Here is a 22,100-nt window from a genome sequence, read left to right as displayed (position 1 = left end):
AGTTCTCTCCACTGTATAAAGCAACTTTCTCTAAATTATTATAGATTCTCAAAGCACAGGTATCCAATATTTACAAGCGATGTTCCCACCTGAATGAACATATTATTGTTACAACAAAGAAAATCATGACTATAACAGATCAACTGAACAGGAATTATCCCCTTCCATCTACTTATTGAAGCAAAGGATTGTACCTACAGTTTCTATTATAAATGCCACGATTTGTAATATATACCATGCCAATGAAATATCATATTACAGTACCTTTATACATATACCGGTATTTACAAAATTGAGACTAACCGTATCAGAGTCAATGTGTTAAATTTACATTTGATCTTTCATAATTGTTAAACATTCAAAGAGAAAATGGTATACTTAGAAAAATGCCTCTAAAGGACACAATCTGGAAGAAACATTTCCTTTCAATTTCGAATATATAACTGAATTAGCCAGATGAAATAAATTTTTTTTTGAATTGGTAATCATAGGTATATACAGTCATTTGATACTGGTTTGATTTAAACCAAAGCAATTAATAGAATCTTAGAATGTAAAATTATGAATGAGATTACACAAGCAAATCAGCCTCTTCATAAATAGTATGAGTTCAAATGACCCATCCTTATTGACTGCTCCAGGAGCAGAAACTAACATAAGACCAAGTTAATAATCTGATACTACATAACTTATAACTTCAAAGATGCAAAACTCCTCTAAGAGGCTCGGGAATGCTACTGATGTGATTGAAAAAGTAACTGAATTTAAAAACTAAAATCAATCACTTCCGTACTTAACTTTAAAATGCAAAATGCTATTAATTGCAAGGGCCATAATGAGTGAGGATTAAGTGTGTTCAAACATAACCTATTTGTCTTGATTTAAGACAATATCTCAGTAAATCATGTACGGAAGACATACCTTTGTAACGCTGAAACATTACAAACTATAAATTCCAGACTCAGAAAATAATTACAAAAGTTTAAGATGAAAATTTTGTTGAGTCATGATGCAATCAACCTGAATCATAGCTTATTGCTATTTTCTCCTGGGAATAATTCATTCTCCTTTCCTCCCACTACATGAGAGTTAAGTGGCATTACAATTGTCCAACAGAGGCCGAGTGAGGTGGACGTGGCGGCGAGAGAAAATCTTTGTTATTCTCCGGCTGTCAGGTTGGCATTTGCAATTAATAGTATCTTACTATTTCAAAGTAAGGTTCCTGGAAATAATGTGAACTATGGCTTAAGCAGAGGAAAATATCTTCTGAGAAGTCTGTAAAATATAGATGAGAACAAAATACTGTACTCTTAATAACTACGCTTTCTTGTACTGTATTTATAAGCCAATCAATTTCTCTAAAATCTGTATAATATGATATAATTCAATGTAGCAATAAGACCATCTTTAGCACATGGATTTAGCTTAAAGGACCCCACCAATATTAACACTTGAATTATTCCTCTGTTCATGGCATGAGTGATGTAGTCCTGGTGATAAGGAAATAAACTAAGCAAATGTAAAGCCTTTTGTCTAAAGGCTACAATTATTGAAAGGTGTACATACTGAAGAAGTCAGAGAAATAATTTTGGAGGATACTAATGTTATCTGTATTAACAAACAAAGGCATACAGTAATAGATAAATTAATCATATATGTTCTTCTACCTTTGTCACCTAACCAGAAATAAAACATGTAACAAATGCAATATTTTTTTTTCATAACAGAAAAATTTCACTTGACAAGAAACCACACATTTTACATATGGGGTAGAAAAAGTAAAATGTAAATCTTACCTAATCATGCAAAGTGATATAGCTATAGTACTTACAGTGATATAAATTATTTATCATCCCAAATTAGTTATGTAATACAGTTCTTAGTGTATAATAAAGGATATATAATTAAATGGTTTAAATCAAGACATAGATGAGAGAAAATTATTTAGAAATCTGTCAGAAATTATACTGAACTCTTAACTAAAATTCAAGGAAAATCAAAATTATAAAATGCTCTAAGAAAAACAAAATTTGTCTTGTACAGTGTCATATCAATACAATTTCTAAGGACCAAATTTACAAAATAGTCAATGTCAATCATATTTCAAATAAAATAAAATAATGAAGAGCCAATAATTTACCTCCCTCATAAATGCAAGCTTATGTACATCCGAGAAAACAAGAGAATCCCAAGTCAGAGCATATATACGTAGTTTCATGTTTTACTGTACCACTTGAGATTTTGATCAGAAACCTTTGGGTGCCACACTTCTTGATCTTCCCTCCAGGAAATCTGCAGATATTTACCTGTCTAAAGAATCAAAACTTATCCTGTTTTGTACTAGCATGTAGGTATGTAATAATAATATATAAATATATAGTACCACACAAGTTACAGGATGCTGAAGTAATGAGTTCATGAACTACTGTATGTGTATTTTGCCCATTCATCCTTGGTGCATTAATGTGTATTGCTTTGCCCATTAATACTCAGACTCATTTGCAACAATTTACAAAAAGAGTTCCTTTACAATACCACATATGCAAGGTAAGAAAATAAATTAATACCTTGTAATAAAAGAATGAGACAGCAAACAAAAATAAAAGAAAGATTTAAGTTCTATAAAAGGAATAGAAATAAACGAATACAGTAGTATGGAAGAAGCAACAATATGAACACACACCCAAACAGAAAATGGTCTATTCATACATCAGCACTGACATGCCCTCAGACAAGATGTCTATGGGAATACCAAATGAAAACAAGGACACGTCCAAAGAAACACCTACGTTTGTACCAAACTGAACCATGCACATAAATTACAAATGTACCGTATATGGAAGGCATCTCAATTCAAGTTCTAAACACTGTGGACCATCCTAACTATCAACAAGTCTTTGCTCAATGTAAATCTTCAAAGAACAATTTAGCCATTTCAACCCTAACTCCTCACCAAATGGTATGTCTCTCAAGACCAAAGTTTTTTCAGGGACATTTTATTTAACTCATCTTAGCACCAAACCTATACAAGATAAGACTTTACAACATTCATAATTATATAGTTAATTAGATTCTTTTTTCATTGATATATAGCTACATATTTTGTAAAATTTTCATATACATATATAATAAAATAAAGAGAAAAACTAGTAATTATTAGATGTAAATTATGTCTCATGGTGCCAAAGGGAGAGGTTTTCAACCAACATAAATTACGTCTTATGGCACTCAAGGGGTTAAGTGGATGTGGGTGACAAACATGGGATTTGAAATTTCTTTGTGTCTAACATTTAGTAACCTTTAGCCTCTTTCAAAGTGAATGATGAAAAGATGGAGGCGTTATTTAGAGGGTTCATCCAAAGAGCAACATGACAGCTATCTACAGTATGAAATAAAACAGTGATAATAAATGGGGTTGGCAAAGACTTGTCAAATCTCTTATCAATTTAGGTTTTTGTGATAGAGGCTGCACCATCCCAGATGAACATTCCCTAATTGCATTTCAATGATTATTTATCATGAACTTATTTAGTTACCTTTATACAAACTGTCATCTTTCTAGTCCTTCTTGGAAATTAAACTAAAAAACTTAATAGAATATAGTAACTCAACATTCTATACACATCCAACCACGCCATATATATTACGTTATTCTTACATACGCAAAGATAATGAAAACTAACACTTACAATATCATAAAATATTGGAGTATTATAATATTTATCTTCAAAATACTCCAAATTTCAATAATTGTTAACACATTTACATTTAAACTATTACTCATTTTTCCTTATCTTTCCAGGAATCCATAAAAAATTGGTGAGGTTTAAGAAAAAATATGTAATGAGAACCCAAATGAAAAATCGTAATTTAGCACCGTACCTTTAAATTCAATAAACTAGTGATCTATATACAATATCTCTTTTGCAACATTTACAATACTGCTTTGTTTAATACAGTTCTGTAATTAGTTGACATATTAAAAGAAATTTAATTGTCAGAAGCATATTCCATATTCACCTCCAACCAATGGCAGCAACTTGCTCTCTCTCTTTAAAAAGCTACTTGATATTGTAAAAAATTCTCATTGCGTGTAGAGTTATAGAAATTGCAGTACTGTATCACTGTATCCTAATGGTGATTCTTTCATCAAAGAATTTGACCTTGAATAAGCTTACTAATTCTAGAGCCTCAAAATTGTTAAAAAGTTAAAAAACTTTCTTGTACTGTAATTGAAATTTTAGTTTTCTCAGTACAACAATTTTTGCGCTGGCAATTTAAAAGCTCGAATTCAGTAAATTTACCAAAGGTTAAAATTTGCAGATGAATTAGGCAAGAGAAAATCTATAGCAATAAGAAGTACAGTACAGTACCTGTAAATAATAAGACCAAATTAGGAATTAGATTTCCAAAGTACTACCTTTTCCACTACATTCAACTTCCTGATGACAAAAAGAGTTTGCTCTTCTGGTCAGTAAACACCACAGAATGGATTGCTTCCACATATTTTATCAATATTCCTGGAGTTGAATTCTGATGCAAACTGGATCGGGATATTTCCATGTGTCCAATAATTTAATCAATATGAATATTTTTACATGTAATTTGGCTTTATTACCTTTTTAAGATGAATGAGATGGATGCTACAACACTTCCAAGGCCATAGGTAGTGCTTTACATAGTCTCTACAATACCCAGTTACACTGCTGACTTTTTATAATGTATTGTAGAAGAAAATCTTGTATACTGCAATTCATTAAAAAAACTTATCCCTCTTAACCTCCCGCTTCGCAAAGTCATCTTGCTGAAAAGCAAAATTGCTCTCTATTATTATTAAAGGGAGATTTATCAGCCCAATTAATCGAACTTGACTCTACAGAGCTGGCTCAAATAAATTTAGAAGAGATAAATTATAACATATATCAAATATGATTGATAAAAAAATAGAGATAAATATCTATAAATAAAACTCCTCAGAACATGTCTAGGAATTTGATGAAATGTCAAATAATGTTTTCTGACCAAAGCAGAAATCTCTTTGTCTTTGAAGAAAGCCATGCTTTCATAAAAATACGCCTTGTTTCCCACTCACGACACTTGGGAATTATCTCATAAGGTATCTACAACATAAAAGCATTGGTCAATCTTGTGTGACTAATACGCAACCTTGTTAAAATCCCATTTTGTTACTATAATGCTTTATGATGGTTATAAAATCCTTATCCAGGAGATTAATGCTAAGTTGAGGTAAATATATTGTTGTGAGCAGCAGCATCTGTTTCGTCATTATCAACAACTTCAACATGGACTGCTACCCAGTATAGTTCAATATTTATCTCTTGAAAATAAAATTTGTTAAGGAGCATCTTAATTTGTAATACCAGTTGATTCTTGTGCGTGAAGACGTTCAGGACTTCTATGGCACTTCTTGAATCGCAATAAACGACAAACTTAAGTTATTATTAAAATTACTGATAGTTCAAATGTAAATAATGACACTCCAATAGTTTAAGAGCTGACTTGTTTTGTCAGAGGATACTGCAGTAAAGCCAGCACCCATCAAAGATCTAGAGCCATCAGTATATATAGCATAGTGAGGTCCTTTCAATATTAATTGCTCTCTAAATCACTTATCATGAGACTGGTAGTAGGTTAGCCAGGGCACCAGCCACCCATAGAGATACTACCACTAGTGTGTTAATGGGTCCTTTGACTGGCCAGACAGTACTGCATTGGATTCCTCTCTCTGGTTATGGCTCATTTTTCTTCGCCTACACATACAGCAAATAGTCTGGCATATTCTTTCCACATTCTCTCTTGTCCTCATACACCTAACAACACAGATTACCAGTCAGGATGCCTGAAAACTTTAAATCAATCAATCAATCAACATAGATTACCAAACTTCTTCTTCGATCAAGGGGTTAACTACTTCACTATAGTTGTTCAGGGTAAGGGTAGAAGAGACTAGCAACGGAAAGCAGCTCTTCTCTGAAATCAAATCATTGTTCTCTAGTCATGGGTAGTGGCATTGCCTCTGTACCTTGGTCTCCCACTGTCTTGGGGTAGAGTTCTCTTACTAAAGGGTACACTTGGGCACACTATTCTATCTCATTTCTCTTATTCTTGTTATTTTGAAGATTATTTATAGTTTATATAAAGATTTATTCCAATGTTATTGCTCTTAAACTTCTCTTGTAGTTTATTTCCTTATCTCACTGGGCTTTTTTCTCTGTTGGAGCCCTTGGTATAATAGCATTCTGCTTTTCCAACTAGGGTTGTAGCTTTTTAATAATAATAATAATAATAATAATAATAATAATAATAATAATAATAATACTGTATCATATATATATATTTTTTTTTACTCAAGTAATACTTCAAAGTACTTTCAACATATAATAATTTCAAAGGTTTAAAGTGGCTAAGATTGAATCATTTCAACACATCTAATATTCCCAAAGCAATTTTATTACCTTTGGATAAAACAGACTAATTTACTAAAGTCCAGTGTACTGGACCTCTGGATGAGGGACAAGAAAGAATCAATATTCAGTATATAGAAAAAAAGTATCAAATAAAACTTAAAACTATAAACCAAACTCTTAAATATGTCTGAATACAACAACCTGGAAGGATATGAGGACAGGCATCAGCATCCTAAAAGCTACAAATTCACTAGCCACATTTAATAATCTTAATCATGGAGTACTTTTGGCAAAAACATTATTTTGCTAACTGTGCTAATAATCATCTAGAAAGAATACTGCAATTGGTAAGATCACTTCCAAGACTATTTCATTACTATGATATTGAAGAATACCTGGAAGAAGATCCACTATGCAACACAAAAACAGGTATAGACAATACTCTTCATGAAAACAAAAACCTTAACAAAAAGCAATAGTCAGCCATGAAAATCAAACTACAGTATTTTCTTTTAACTGGTCACTAGCATAATTGAAGAGATGAATTCCATTCCAAATAATAATACATATTGGGATACGGGGTACGAAAACTCTGAATTCTACATGAACAAGATGAAAATCTGCCACTTCATAGTTTTACTTTACTGGAACATGCAATCAACAAGATTAAATGATCGTTTCAAGTGAACACAAAAATAAAACACTTTTTTTCATGAATATACTTAGCTTGCATCAAATGGTGTTATAAAATGTTTTAACGTTGAACATCTATTTTAACATTTTTACTGATTTTAAGATATTTTCTATTCATTACTTATCACGTAAAGTACTTTATTTATTTCATTTACTCATTGAACTATCTTTCCCTGTTGAGGTCCTTGGGCTTACAGCATCCGGCTTCTCAAATTAGGGTTATAGCTTAGATGGTAATGATAATAGGTTAGCCAGGTGTAAGATATATACTGGAATGTTCAACTGTTACAATATTACAATACTAGACACCATCCTACTGTATCTAGTAACAATGCTATTTGGCTTCTACCTTTAAGTTGACTTCAGTTTTTTCCCACCAAGCTATACTATTTCTCTAATTTTAATATTTCTCAGATTTTCCCCTCTTATTTAGGAACCAATATTTCAGGCCAGCTCAAGGAGTCTTGAAATGTCTCTCTGTGCTCTGATTAATCAGCTTTATGAACAAAAGATTAGTATATTCACTCATACACTGATACAAGATCCTGGTAAACAATGATGGTTGTTTGTGGTAATTAGTTCATAGATTATATCGTTTGCAACACTACCCTACTGCCATGCTTCACATTTCCTTTTCAGTATTGTACACTAACCTAAACAAAATATAACTATAAAATAAAACTGTATACTATAGTACTTTTCATTTTTGGAAATATTTGAAATTTGAAAGAACTTTTCTATGAAAATAATTTGAAATATTTCATCTTATGTTGCTTTTTAAATTTATGTTATTTTATAAAGAAATTATTAAAATTTCCCATTGTCCCAATAAATAAAGAACACAATCTAAGCAATCATATTCATAGACTACATTACTACCAATTATGGAAATGTTTTCAAACAGAAATTTTGAACTATCTACTGCGCAATCAAACCACTGTTAAATACAGGGTTGACAATTACAAAGAACAGCCATTCCCAAGGATTGCTTTATAATTTATTTCATAATATAATGATATATTTATAGTAAAAAATTGCACTAACATGGAACTGTATAAGAATACTTGCTGCAAGTGTTATACAGTTACCTAACCTATTGTCACTCCGTAACTTTATAGTTACATTTCCTTAAGGAAGCAATATATGCAAATTAATCATAGTGCAGTACTGATCCAAAAACAAGGCAATCACACCTAGCATCACAAATAATCATCAGATTAATGGGCAACTAGTAACCACAAAATGGTGGTAACCAAGAAAGAACATCCCAAATCACTTCTGCTTGTATTAGTAAACAATATGTCAGAGAAATAAGTTACCAATTCAAAAGACCATTTCTGAGGCTAGTTAAACTGTACAGAGAAATAGTGTACTGTACTGTAAAAGTAAATGCAAAAGAATCTGTAATGTTAAGATGTACTTCATTTGGCATTTCTTCAGGTTTCCTAGCAAATACATTCTTCAACTTACATGCACCTTACCATTACCAAGTTCAAAAGCCCTTGAATTCACTTAAACTTTGAGTATTTACGAGCAATAACACAAATCTACAAATTTCAAGTAATTCTTATTTTACATAAAAATGACCCTCTTGTTTTACTCTTGTTAAAAGTATGAAACATTTCTGTATCATTCTCACATGAAAATATTTCCATTTGGGGAAGTGGGGGGTCCCATAACTGAATACTTCACTATACAGCTCAATACATACCCATTATCAATCTAAAGCAATGCCACCAGATGGATCAGAGAAGACACTCCTATTTATGCTGTATAGGCACTGTAATTATATGGAAGGGTTTGAAGTACTTGAATCCATCTAGCAGGGCCACTGAATCATTATCCGAGACTTTGGGATTTTCCTGATGGATTATCCAAAAAAGGGGGGAAAATTTGGGAGAGATCAAATTGAAACGGTTGGACAGCAAAATCGGGAGACTAAGAGGAATAAATGAATAGTAAAATTAATCACAAACATTTTTAGGTACTGTAGTATTTCCAAATAGTGATAAAGCATATCTGTAGCATTCATTAAGCTGTTTTCTAGAGAAGTCTCCCTTGTTGACTTGAAGTGTGACTGATTCTGGTTGTAGTTCATTGGCTGGGACTGGATTAATGGTTTTGGGTTATATAGCCTGGCCTTGGAGCCTGTGAGGCCATTCAGCAACCATGTGCATCTATGGTAAAATGCTACAATTACACAATGATGTAAAAGCTAGAAGGAAGATGGAAAAAAGGAAGCTAGAACAGAGGTAAAGCAAGTGGAGCTAGTAGTCAAAGGAAGACTGCAGACCCTAAGTAATGCCTATAGAGCCCCAGGCCAGGTGCACTGACAAAACTACCATCCTACAGGCTGGTTGCAGTGATATACCACCAAAGGCACCCTTACAGTTTATCTTGAGGCATATTTTAAACAGTATTGAAGACTCCATGCAATGTCTGTAACCAAGCCCTAGATACATTTATTTCTATTCATTCCTTATCCTCCTTCCCTCATGTAACTTCGTGGTTAGAGTAAAATTCACAAATAGAATATTTTTTAACTACTTTTTTTTTCAGATCTACTGTACACCACTTTAATGCACAGCTAATTATTTGTGAGAGTTCTGATATCTTGAACCACTACAAGTCCTGAATTTCTATAGTAGGGGGAAAATCTAGTAGGAGAGGTTATTCATATTCTAGGTGTTTATAAACTTGATCATTCATGAGCATTTCCAATAAAATTTGAATGAGATAGAGTATGGCAAGTCATGGCAAAGCAAGCTAGAACAAGTTTTCAGGCAACTATCCTCATAATTCATATAGCCTACCACCGGAACAAATAAGTAATATCCTGCTTCTGTAAGGCAGATCAAGTAGACTGAAAATCTCAGAGAATTAATTAACTTGTAGGTAAACTTAAATGAAAAATAATGATAAAGACATATCTTTGACTGTCTACGTATTACTCTATACAAGATTCAACAAACATTTCGCTATCAGGACTGTGTCTCAATCTGTGGCAGATGGTAATGTAAAAATTCTTCAGTGGTTTGCAAATGGACATCTTGCATGCATTCTGGTCAACAAATGTGAGATACTACTTTCCTCAACTACCCAAAATGCATTTTATTAGCTCACGTATCATAAACAAGGTGCTTGGTAGGTCTCATGATAGGATCAAAGAACTCAAGCAAAAACAAACCTTAGGTATTGGTCACTTCTGTATTGCTTCCTGAATATACAGGAAGATAAGTAATTACTAAAGACCATGCTCATATCACCAACCAATTCCTCATTACATGGCTCACGTATCTCCTTACCAGGTTTAGTACGAGACATTAAACATACCTCAAAGACTGCAGCTACACACTGAAGTATCTTTTATTAAGAATAAAAGCTGCTTCCACAGGCAGATATCACATCAGAAGTTTCTGCATTAATTTCAAATTCTTATTTTGGTTATTTGTGGTATTTCAACCAAGACCACAAACAAGAGCTCCAAACAAAGGTGAAAATTTTTAATTAAAAATTGGTCTTTAAATCTCCTTCCTTTGGTGAAGAAGTGCGATGTAATAAATCATATTATACTCAGTTGTCTATCAAATCTCTTAGCCAGTTGTAATTTTCACATAATTCTCATTGTACTGCTGCGATAACATAGTGACTTTTGCTCGGGCATTTGGCAACTAACAGCTAACATCCTATAAATTACAAAAAACATTCATCACCGTCACCACTTTATCTTGGTATCCATAACAAGCTTGCACGACTAGTTTTCATAAAACCACTACTGATAACTCAGAGTATGCAGTAATATAACATTGCTCGTTCAAGTAAAACACGTTGAACAGTAGGCCTACCACTCCTGATTCTGCTGCTCAAATGAATTAAACTGAATTTCTGCAATAAGTGCAAAACAAAATCAATTTGAAAAAGAATTTTCTTCAACTAACCATCCCAATGCTTTACAAGCAATGATGAGAATGTGTGGCAATGGTTAAGAGGGCTCTCAACAATCTGAAAATATCCTCGTGTAAGAATGACTTTAGAAATTTCTTGTTTACTAAATGCCTGACTAGTATGCCTTTTCAAGTAATTAGCACAAGTAAAATAAGTTTTGACTATTACATTATTAGAGTAAATAAAATGCAGGTAGCTTCTTATTTTCTTCTCATTACATTAAAAGTCCCAAGGCTAAAATATTCCCAGTTTTCCAGTAACTTCAGCAAAATATATCAACTACCTCCACTTAAAAAACATTGGAAAACTATTATCTTTCCACTGAAGCCACCAAAGATAAGAGACCATTTTCCACACATATCCTCTTTCACCTGTACTCTTGTATGAGAATCCTTTACTATTCAAATCCTCTCAAACAATTGCAGTGCATAGCTTGACTTTTATTTTTACATGTCCTGATTCAATAATCTGCTTAAATTATCTAATGATAACCACTTGCTGGTGTATTTGTATTTGCTTACTTTCTTCCTATTTGTTCCATTAGGTTACTGGACATTTGCAATACTGTATAGTATTCATAATAAAATATAGTAGCAAAGGATATTATCAGTTAATTAACATGTTTTATTAATTAAATATTATAAAAACAATGATGATAATGCATACAATTATGCAAAAGGCAAATAAAAGGGTCAGCATGCGTCACAAAGTATTTGTATAAATGAGGTCCTATGAATAAAGCTTACTCAAAAAAATAATAGAAATGTATTTATCTATTCTATTGCAACCTGATACTGAAAAATCTTGGAAGTAACTCAATATACAACAAGAATTGTGTAACCTCCAAGAAAAATTCCTAATCATGAATTGACTCTAGTTACCCATTCTAAGTGCTTAATGATATTGCCTGCAAAACTGTCTGCCATTGACCAAAATTAAAACAATATCTAAATAGAACAAGAAAGAATGGTACATTACAATCCAAAAATAAATTTCATTACAATGAAGGAACATAACAGAACAGCAAAATACAGCAAATCAGTCCAAATCTAAAACTTACACTCACTTTAATACATTCAACTTCTAACAACAAACTAGCAGCCTTTACCCAACTTCGAGTATAAAGATCAAAACCAATTTTGTTCACGGAGAAGAGTAAGTGAAAAATGTCCTGTCTCATTAACCTTTCACAGATAATGAGAGTAATTACTAAGCATTTATAAATATGAACAGAGTAAGCCACATCATCCAAGTATTCACGGGGAAGTATGCCATGAAATTTGGATACAGGTTTTAGATCACTGGTATGGGAGTTTTATTTCGCTATACACAAAGCCATGGTTACATCTAAATGACGTACAAATTCACATGAATGTGAATTTTGCATAACATTTTACTGTCTTTTGTTATTTTGTCGCAAAATAGCTCTCTCTGATCCTTTAAAAGTGGAGAACCTTTCTTACTCACAGGCTAAAGACACAAAAAAAAATGCTTGAGGGGATTTACATATCTCTACTGAGATTGTAATTAAATAATACCAGAAGACCTACAAAAAAAATCCCTTTCCCCAATAAAATTTATTATATTAAGAAAAATGGAATTCAAACAAACTAGTATGTCTAATGACAGCAAGAACCACACAACTGATAATTTCATGAAACCAAGTGTACCAAAATACAGCAAATAATATCACTGACTGTATTCATTGATATATTAAGAAAACATTACCTGTTATTTATCTATTGTCATCTGAGAAAGACAGCCCAATTGAAGACTTTAAATAATATACAGTATACATAGCTTCAAAGTGCAAACTCCTTACTTGATCTCAATTACCATATTAGTTCAACACATTACAAACATACATAAATCATTAAAGAAAACATTAGTACCTACATGGTACAAATATTTAAGGCTCTTGTGAGTGAAAGAAAAACAATGAACAAAGACCAACTAAAAACAAAAAATCTGAAAAATATAATTAATAAATCTTTCACTTGCACACAGACTATGTGCTTCCCTTCTACCCTCAAGCAATTAACATGCTGCTGCTTTTATATAATATAAAGGAATAATTAAATAAGACTACTTGAATTTCACAGCTAATAACACCTCAATCTATCTTAACTGCACCATAAATTTTCTTTATAAAAAGATAAGCAGCATAGAAGCCAATGGTGCCTGTAAGTAGCCAGAAAGTTGCAACCATTATCGCTGTGTATCCAAAATAAAGAAGAAGGGGGACAAACTCAGTTATCTCTAACTTTGTACTTAAATAGAAGATGGAATAAGCAGCAACATACACTGCAGATCCTCCAGACGTAATAAGACTACGCCACCACCAATGGTAGTCCTCGCCACATAACTGGAAGTACACCATTACTACACTTATCTGACCACAAGACACGACCAAGATGATGAACACCAAAAACAAAAACCCAAAAAGATAGTAAAATTGATTTTCCCAAATGGCAGAGAGAATGAAGAAAAGTTCTATAAACATGGCTCCAAATGGGAGAACTCCAGCCATTAGTAGGCACAGCACAGGGTGCATATACCATACTTGTTCAGGAACCTGACGAGGAATTTGGTTGGTCCTCACAGGATGTTCATAGGGGTGCTTGCGGAAACCAAAATAGTAACCTATAAAGTTGAGTGGCACTGATATGCATATCCACAAGGAAAACAGGGCGAGCATAGTTGTGAAAGGCACAGCACCACTTGACTGTTTACCCCAAATGAAGAAATTTAAGAAAAAGCCTGTGGTGAAGACAAATGCTGGGTAGAGTGTGGCAGTCCAAAAAGCAGCAGACTTCCATTGCTGCCCTCGCAATGTACGATACAATCTCCCAGACATGTACCCAGCTATCAATCCCATAAAAACATAAAGTAAAATACCTGCAGTCATCAGTGCACCTCGAGATGCAGGAGACAACATACCAAACATAGCTAATATAATAGTTACAAGGGCCATACAGAATATTTGGACTCCAGAACCCACAAGAGCGGTGAATAACTTAGGGTAGCGTGGAGGGCGGAACACATCACCATGCACAAGCTTCCATCCTGATTCCTCCAGGGTCTCTTCAAGGTTCTCATCTGCATTATACCTGAAATTGAAAAAATTAAAAATTAAAATCTTGTCTTAATAAAATCTTTAAATAGAAGTGTTGAAGCTAAAACATTTAAAATAAATACTTTTCATCCCAATCTAACATGTAAAGATATTCCAATTAAGTTCAGAAAACGCCTGTCTATTTTTAAGGCATCATCTGGCGGATACCTTATAAATAAAAGAACACTGTAAGGATTTACATGGTGTTATAATTTTCAATGTTTTTTTTTTTTTGCATATACATCAAAGCACACCAGGCTTCACAATTCATTTATATTAGTGTAAATTAAATAAGCAAATTACACTAAATACATAAGTAAATAGTATTATAGGAGCAGTACAAATAATTATAAAAGCCATGGTTATCCACTTATAAAGTTTCAAAAAATTGTTACTGGAACTCTCATATTTCCAATAACCCTAAATGAAGAGTGAGGGGATGGCAAGGGTCACTTAAATTATGAATAAAGGGTTCACATGAAATATGTTTACTTTATTATATAAGTGTCCCTTTTCCAATTGAATTTGTTGATTATAAAATGTTTGAATAGCTATTTAAGAGAACCATTTCAGGAAAGAGGACACAAAGCACAAAAAGAAAAGTGAATAGCTTAAGACCTCTCCCCAAGGATGAAACGTGTCTGGAAATCTGAAATTAAAGTATACAAAGAAATTATGCTCAGCAGCAGACTGCATCGAGAAGGTACAGTACATCATTTAGCAAGTGCAACAAATTATACTTTCAGATCACATGACCTATCAAATTTACAGAGACTGTCATGGTGTACCCAAGGACAAAATAAGATGGCAAATTACCAACTTTGTAGTACACAGCCAAAATGCTTGCTCTTTTTTTTTATATGTCTTATTGACTGTTGTACCGCACCACCATTACTTTTAATTAGTTCACTGGCTGATAGCAAAATAATAATGATAATGATAATAATAACAATAATATCAATCAATTAATTAATAATAAGATAAAAACATATGCCATAGATTTATCTCTAACAATGGTAATTCTACTAATTTTGCTAGGAGATTGATATGCTCCTCATATTTTCATTGCTACTGGTTTTTGTTTTAAACATGTTTCTTTTGATACAATGACTCTAGTTGCCATCTTGCTATTTTCATTATTTTATCTTTAAATCCTTTATTTATTTCTTTATCCTCACGGGGTTCCATTTCCTCATTGCAGCAGGTTCCTAGTAGTACCTGCCTGCAGGAGCTACTTACTGATGAAAACCAATTAATGAATGCCCATCGCCGACATAAACTATTTTAGAAAAGTAGCAATGTTTACGACAAGTTTTTTTTATTACGACTCAATGATGATAGAAAACATGAATTTAGAAGTAATTTGTATTTTTCCCAATACAAATCTGTAGCTATTTATAGGGATTATCCTTTTGGCTGAAACTAACCATAAGAGTTTTTAGTGAGGTGGAACTACCCTACCGCTAGTTAGCAGTAGGGGGCAGGAGGGGGAGCTATGGGTACCAAGCCACCCCTCTCATACACATCTGTGTATTCTGATCACTTTTAATTGCAGATAGAACTTATGGGGGGCAGGTGATGGCGGGACAATTTGTATAAATTGCTACAGGCTTGTACTACTTAGGAAAAATGTAAATTATTTCTACAATTTATTTGTTCCTGCACTGAGACACCTTAGGCTATTTATAGGGATGACTCACCTGTTAGGAGCGTGAAAGTCCTGACCAACTGGCTGGTCTTTGACCTACGGTTTTCCCATACATATTCTCCATGTAAGGGAGAGAAACCCTGACAACTCGCTAAACTAGGGGACCAAAGCACAGTTAGCGGCCTGAGCAATTCTGGTGAATGTGTAAGGCTAACAGTATGACTAGTCTATGGAACATATTTTCAAAAATGTAGGTCTCTAAGAAGTAACCAAAGACGTTCCTCAATCCCACCTCGCCAGGGGGGTGGGGATGCGAAATGTATATTAATTTATAGTAAGTTACACAAGGGAAGCAGTTTTACCTGCAGACAGTGGAGGTCAGCTTTGCAGAGTACTGTAGAACCTGTTGCCCAACAGAAGATGACAAGATGAAAGAAAGAAAGAGCCAGTCATTCTTTGTCAACCATCACAAGCTTATCCTTGGGTAACTCTGCTCTCACCCTCTGCTACTTGTCCATCAAGGGGCTCGAGGTGTTATAAATCACAAATTTTAAGTAATTTGTATTTTTCCTAACAGTACTTACCTCGAACCACTTTCTTAGGAGTATCTGGGATCTCCTCCCAACCGACCATAATATTGTGTAGTTTACCCTAATCCCGTTTTCTATGCGGGGTAACCTCTGGCGGAGTGATATGCGCCACGAGGCGACCCGGGGTCAGAGAGCATGCTTGCTCAGGTCTCGATCTCCAGTAAGTTTTGACGGACAGATTTCTATGTAGTCCTATAGGGCACTCAGGGCGGGCCATAACCCGAAAGTAGTTCGAGGTAAGTACTGTTAGGAAAAATACAAATTACTTAAAATTTGTGATTTGTTCCAACACGGAGTACTTACCTCGAACTACTTTCTTAGGACTCTTATACCTTAGGAGGTGGGAGTGTCCTTCAGGACCTAGAGACCATGATGAGGAGAGAAAAGGAACCTAGATAGGAGGTTAGGTTCTGCTGACCCCAAAGGAAAACACGAGAAAATAGGGAAAACTACTCAAAAAACTATCTTAGTGTCTAAGTAACTCACCTCTGCAAAAATCCTTGGAGACGCATTCTTATACTGATAGTGTATCCCATGGCAGTTAGAGGATTTTAAGGTCATTTCAGGGAAGGTAATAGGGGAAAAGAGGGGTAAGGAAGGAACCTGTGTCCCTTGGACTTACTGCCCGTGGATCACCTGCCGTAGCCAGAAGGAGATCGTATTTTTGGAGACTGGCTTCTTTACCAGTCCCGAGGAGACGGACAGACTCTAGGTTTCAGGGCGAAGTTTGGCCGTCCTCTCGAGGTACTTACGTACCGCCCTGACTGGACACAGAAGCAAGTCCCTCGGGTTATCCGAACGAGGGATAGCTGGCACTGAGAATCCTTTGAACTTGGGGTCCCAAACAGCTGGATTCTGAGTCTTGGCTACGAAGGAGGGTAAGAATCTGAAGGTAGCTTCTGGCCATCCCTTCGAGTGTGAGACCTCGTAAGACAGACCATGAATCTCACCTACTCGTTCTGCTGATGAAAGACCGTCTTGAGGGTGAGCTCCTTGTCTAAGATGTTCTTGAGGGGTTGGAAGGGAGGTTCCGAAACCATCTTCAGTACTCTAGCCACATCCCACTGGTGCACTCTAGCGGCCTGGGGGGGGGGGGACAACTGCTCGAAGCTCTTGATGAGCATCGAGATATGTCTGGAGGCCCCTAAGTCGATGCCCTTCAGGAGGAAGACTTGTCCCAGGGCTGCCCGGACTCCTTTGATGGCTGGGATGGACGTGCCCACTTCGTCCCTGAGATAGACCAGGAAGTCTGCTATCTCGTGAATGGAGGCCCCTAATGGCCTGATGTTCTTCGAGGAGCACCACTTAGTGAAGGTAGCCCACTTCGCCTGGTATACCGCGACTGATGACCGTCTCAGGTACCCTGACATCCTCGATGAATATCCTTCCTTCCTCAGGAGACGCTCGATAACCTCCACGCGTGAAGGCGGAGGGACCGAAGGTTTTCGTGGAACCTTTGGAAGTGAGGCTGACAGAGAAGGTCTGGTCTATCCAGAAGAGGCCAAGGTGGAAGGCGCGCCAGTTCCTTTAGATTTGTGAACCACTCTCTCTCCAGCCACCAGGGCGCTACCAAAGTCATCCACAGGTTGTCCGCCCGTCTAACCCTGTTGAGGACCTGTCTGAGCATCTCGAAGGGAGGGAAGGCGTAAACGTCGAGGGTGTTGGAAGGCGTCCTCGAACGCTGCTGCTGGGTCTGGCACAGGAGAACAAAACACGGGGAGCTGTGCGTTCAGTCTCGTGGCAAAGAGGTCTATCACCGGCGAGCCCCACTTCAGAATGAGGGACTTGGCCACTTCTAGGTGCAAGGACCACTCGGACCCTACCACTTGACCCATCCTGCTGAGGCCGTCGGCCAGGACGTTTCTCTTCCCCGGAATGAACCTGGCTGAAATTTTGATTTGCTCTACTTCGGCCCATTCTAGGAACTCCATCATGAGACTGCACAGTTCCTTCGACTTCAGTCCCCCTTGCTTTTTCACGTAGGCCACCACCGTGGCGTTGTCGCACATCAGCGCCACGGTGTTTCCCCGGAGCAGATGGACGAACTCTAGGCACGCCCTTTCTACTGCCATCATCTCTAGCACGTTTATGTGCAGGCTCATCTCCTCGCCTTCCTATTTTCCTTTTGCTGTCATGTCGAGGAGATGGGCACCCCAACCCTCCTTGGACGCGTCCTTGAACAGAAGCATCTCCGGAGGGTCGGTTTCGAAGGGCATTCCCTTGCAGGTGTTCAATCTGACGTGCCACCACTCCAGGACTTCCTTCGTCTCCGGGGACACCGGGACTATCTTGTGCGGGGAGTCCCCCTGGTTCCAGATCTCCTTCAGGTTCCACTGCACTCCCCGAGTTTGAGCCTCCCCTGGGGGACTAACTTCTCCAACGACACGAGGTGGCCTATCAGTCTTTGCCAGTCCTTGGCTATCCTGGGCTGAATCAACGGAAAGGGCCGTAGTATCTGTTCCAGGTTGTCCAGTTTCTCCGTGGAGGGGAAGGCTCTCGCCAACCAGGAGTCTAGGACCATTCCAAGGTAGGTCATCCTGGTGGAGGGTATCAGTTGGGATTTTTGCAGGTTGATGATGATAGCCAAGACGTTGCAGAACTGCAGGAACTTCGCGCCTTGCTCCCTCAGTACTTCCTCTGAGGCTGAAAGCAACAACCAGTCGTCTAGGTACCGAATCAGGCTAATGCCCTGTTCGTGTGCCCAGGCTGAAACTGTTGCGAAGATTCTCGTGAAGACCTGAGGAGCTGTCGACAGTCCAAAGCAGAGGGTCTTGAACTGCAACGTTTGAGTACGCCATTTCACCCTTGGGTACTTCCTGCTGGAGGGATGCACAAGGACCTGGAAGTAGGCATCCTTGAGGTCTATGGACATCATGAAGTCCTCCTCCCTCATGGCTGCTAGGACCGACTTCGGTGTGTCCATCTTGAAGTCAGTCTTGCACACGAATTTGTCTATGACTGTTCTCCAGCTCCATGTCGCTTTCTCCACCAGGAAGAGCCTGCTGTAGAACCCTGGACCTGGGTTCTTGACTGGCTCTACTGCCCCTTCCGCCAGCATTGCCGAGACTTCTTCCTGCAACGCTGCTACTCTCAAGGGGTCCTTGGGTGCCAACCACTCCGCCTGTTGATCTGGGATCAGAGGTGGGGGGTCCGCTAGGAAGGGCAGCCTGTACCCTTCCTTTAGTACAGCTACAGTCCACGGATCCGCTACGTGGTCCCACCATGCTTGCTAAGATCGTTTGAGGCATCCCCCCACCTGAGGCGTCGGTAGTAGGGGGCTTCTCTTCCTACCTCCTTCGAGAGGCGCGGCCTGAACGCCCTCTCCTGGAGCCCGAATAGGAAGGCCTGAAGGCTGACTGCGAAGTCGGAGCTCCTCTACAGGGGGGCTGCGAAGACTGGGGCCAGGCCGTAGTTGGGGCGTCCTTCTGGGTTGGCTAGGTGATGCGCGGGGAGGGAGAGAGACGTCAGAAGATGGTCTTCTATGGGCAGATCTTCTTGTTGGAGGAGGTCTGGGCTCTCCTGCATCCTTCAGTTTCCTGACCCTCTCTACCGTCTCCTCCACCGCCTGCAGAGGGAACACTGACTCACCCCACAGGGGCAGGTTCCTAAGGGCCCTCGCTTCCCTGTCCGGAAGCCTCTTGACCAATTTGCTGAGAGAGGGACTGGTAGGACAGGAACTTGAGGGCCTTACCCCCTGAGCTAATCAGCTCCTTCAGCAATGTCTGGTTATCCGGAACCGAGAGGTAGTGCGAGGCCTGAAAGCCCACCAGGGTGCAGGCCCACCAATCTAGCCACGACGAGATGTAGACCAGGTACATAGCCAAATCCTCCATCATGGAGGTCTCCGACGGGGAGAAGCAAACTGGGGCAGCGGATGCTCTCTCTTCTGCGGCCCCCTAACCTAGGATGGCGACTGCAGGTTCTACTGTACAGGGACCCGCACGGCGCCCTTCAGGGAGGTATAACCGCTTCTGGGTCTTGAGACCCTGGAGGAGCTTGGAGGCGCTCTGACTCTTGGGGGCGTCCGCATAGCTGGCCACTATCTTGTCGATATGCGCCATACCCAGCCTGACGTCTCTAGCCAGGGGAAGAGCCAGAGAGGGCCTCTGCTGCACGGGGGTATCGACCAATCTGCTGAGGCCCGAGAGCCAGTCTTCGTCTGTGGTGGGCTTCGGCTCGTCCAGCCTGTGGTGTCATCTAATGAGAGCTATAACCTTTCTGTATGCTGAGACCCCGGCCACTGAGCCTTCCACACCGTCTCCTTGGCCCTCTGTCAGATGTTCCTCTGTCTGAGAAGGGGCACCCCCGACAGAGGGTGCCGCTTGTGGAGGAGGCATCTTTTTGTCGCGGCATACCCTCGGCGGTTCTGGATGGAGGACGGGCATCGCCGCTGGGACGGAGGCCTCCGTCCTGGGCTTGTCTCTCCCCACGGGGAAACAGGCTGCTGCGGGCTTCCTCGTGGCTGCTGGATGTCTCTCGCATTCCTGCCGGCTTGTCGAAGACTTGGAGGCTGGGACACGGCTGCCAGGCCGAAGGGGCGACTCTCTCCGCTGGGCGGATGGAGCCGGAACATTCGCGGACTTATGCCTGTCTCCTGGGGCCTGAAGTGAGGACTCCCTCCAACGCTCAGACCTGCTGCAGGGGACGTACTTTGCGGTGGGAAAACGAGCCCTTGGGAGCCAGCCAGAGGAACCCGGAACTGCTGAAGCTCCCAGGAGGTGGCTGCGCGTGATGGCGACACGCACCCATTCCTCCCTAGGGGAGCGACTTCTTCTGTACTTCCTCCTGGGGGATCTAGCGTGCCTCCTGGTGTGGCGAGATCTGGAACAGGAACGGGACCTCCTCCTGCGGGACCTGTCTCGTCTTCTCCTTTGGTCCCTCGGAGCTCCATCCTCCGAGGAGTAAGAGCATGACTCGAACGAGGAGCCGGAAGACATGTAGGACCACACCGAAGGTTCCGAGTCGTCCACGTGTCGATCCGTAGGCGACACAGGCTCCAAGAAGACGGGAGGGAGCGTTGCTGAAGACACTGGGGGAGAGCGAGGCAACTTCTTGCTGGGGAACCAGGCCTCGAACTCTTCCTCCAGCCTCATGGGCGACCTGAAGGGCGTCCTCGGCGGCGCCCTCGCGAGGGGATCCGACGGCGGCGAGTCCTCCTTCTTGGCGTCTCCCCCGGCTGTAGACGTACCTGAAATACAGGCCCATGAAGCAGGGGAAGAGGCTGCAGCAGCCTTCCCCCACATAGGATCGTCGGAAGAGACGGGCCCTGCTGACACCAGGCCTCCGTCCTCCGAACACACTCCCGTCCCTCCCTCAGGGCCCCCACTTGCCTGGACCGACAAAACATCCCCACTAGCAGGTATCTCAGACTCCTGGGGAAGAGCAATGGGCCTCTTCCCCGCAACTGACTTACCTCGTCCCCTACCCTGGGTAGGGAAGGTGGCTGAGAAGCTCTATCTGACGAAGCATCGGGAGAAGCAAGCGGCGAGGAGACGCTCGGCTTCCAAGGCGACCTCTTGGACACCTTCTTCTTGGTGCCGTATCGCACCCACTGCACCTCGTTCCAGGACTCGCACTCCGGACACGTGGCTGTAAGGGAACACACGCTGGCCCTACACGACGAACACAAGGAGTGCGGGTCGACTTCAGGCTTCGAAAGAAAAGTGCCACACGATTTACCG

The 22,100-nt window shown here is 39.3% G+C and overlaps 1 protein-coding gene across 1 annotated transcript in view; it reads right to left on the bottom strand.

Annotated features, from left to right (window-relative positions):
* Positions 1–1,333: 1,333 nt before the first annotated feature.
* The window catches only part of LOC137640107 (transmembrane 9 superfamily member 4-like), a 95,550-nt gene continuing 74,783 nt past the window's right edge, over positions 1,334–22,100 (bottom strand). The window contains 1 exon segment of the mRNA XM_068372571.1: positions 1,334–14,176. Coding sequence (XP_068228672.1) covers positions 13,180–14,176 — 997 coding nt within the window. The 3' untranslated portion in view covers positions 1,334–13,179.

The sequence above is a fragment of the Palaemon carinicauda genome, chromosome 4, assembly GCF_036898095.1.
Source record: "Palaemon carinicauda isolate YSFRI2023 chromosome 4, ASM3689809v2, whole genome shotgun sequence".
Classification (NCBI taxonomy): domain Eukaryota; kingdom Metazoa; phylum Arthropoda; class Malacostraca; order Decapoda; family Palaemonidae; genus Palaemon; species Palaemon carinicauda.
This window is presented reverse-complemented; position numbering and strand designations above follow the sequence as displayed.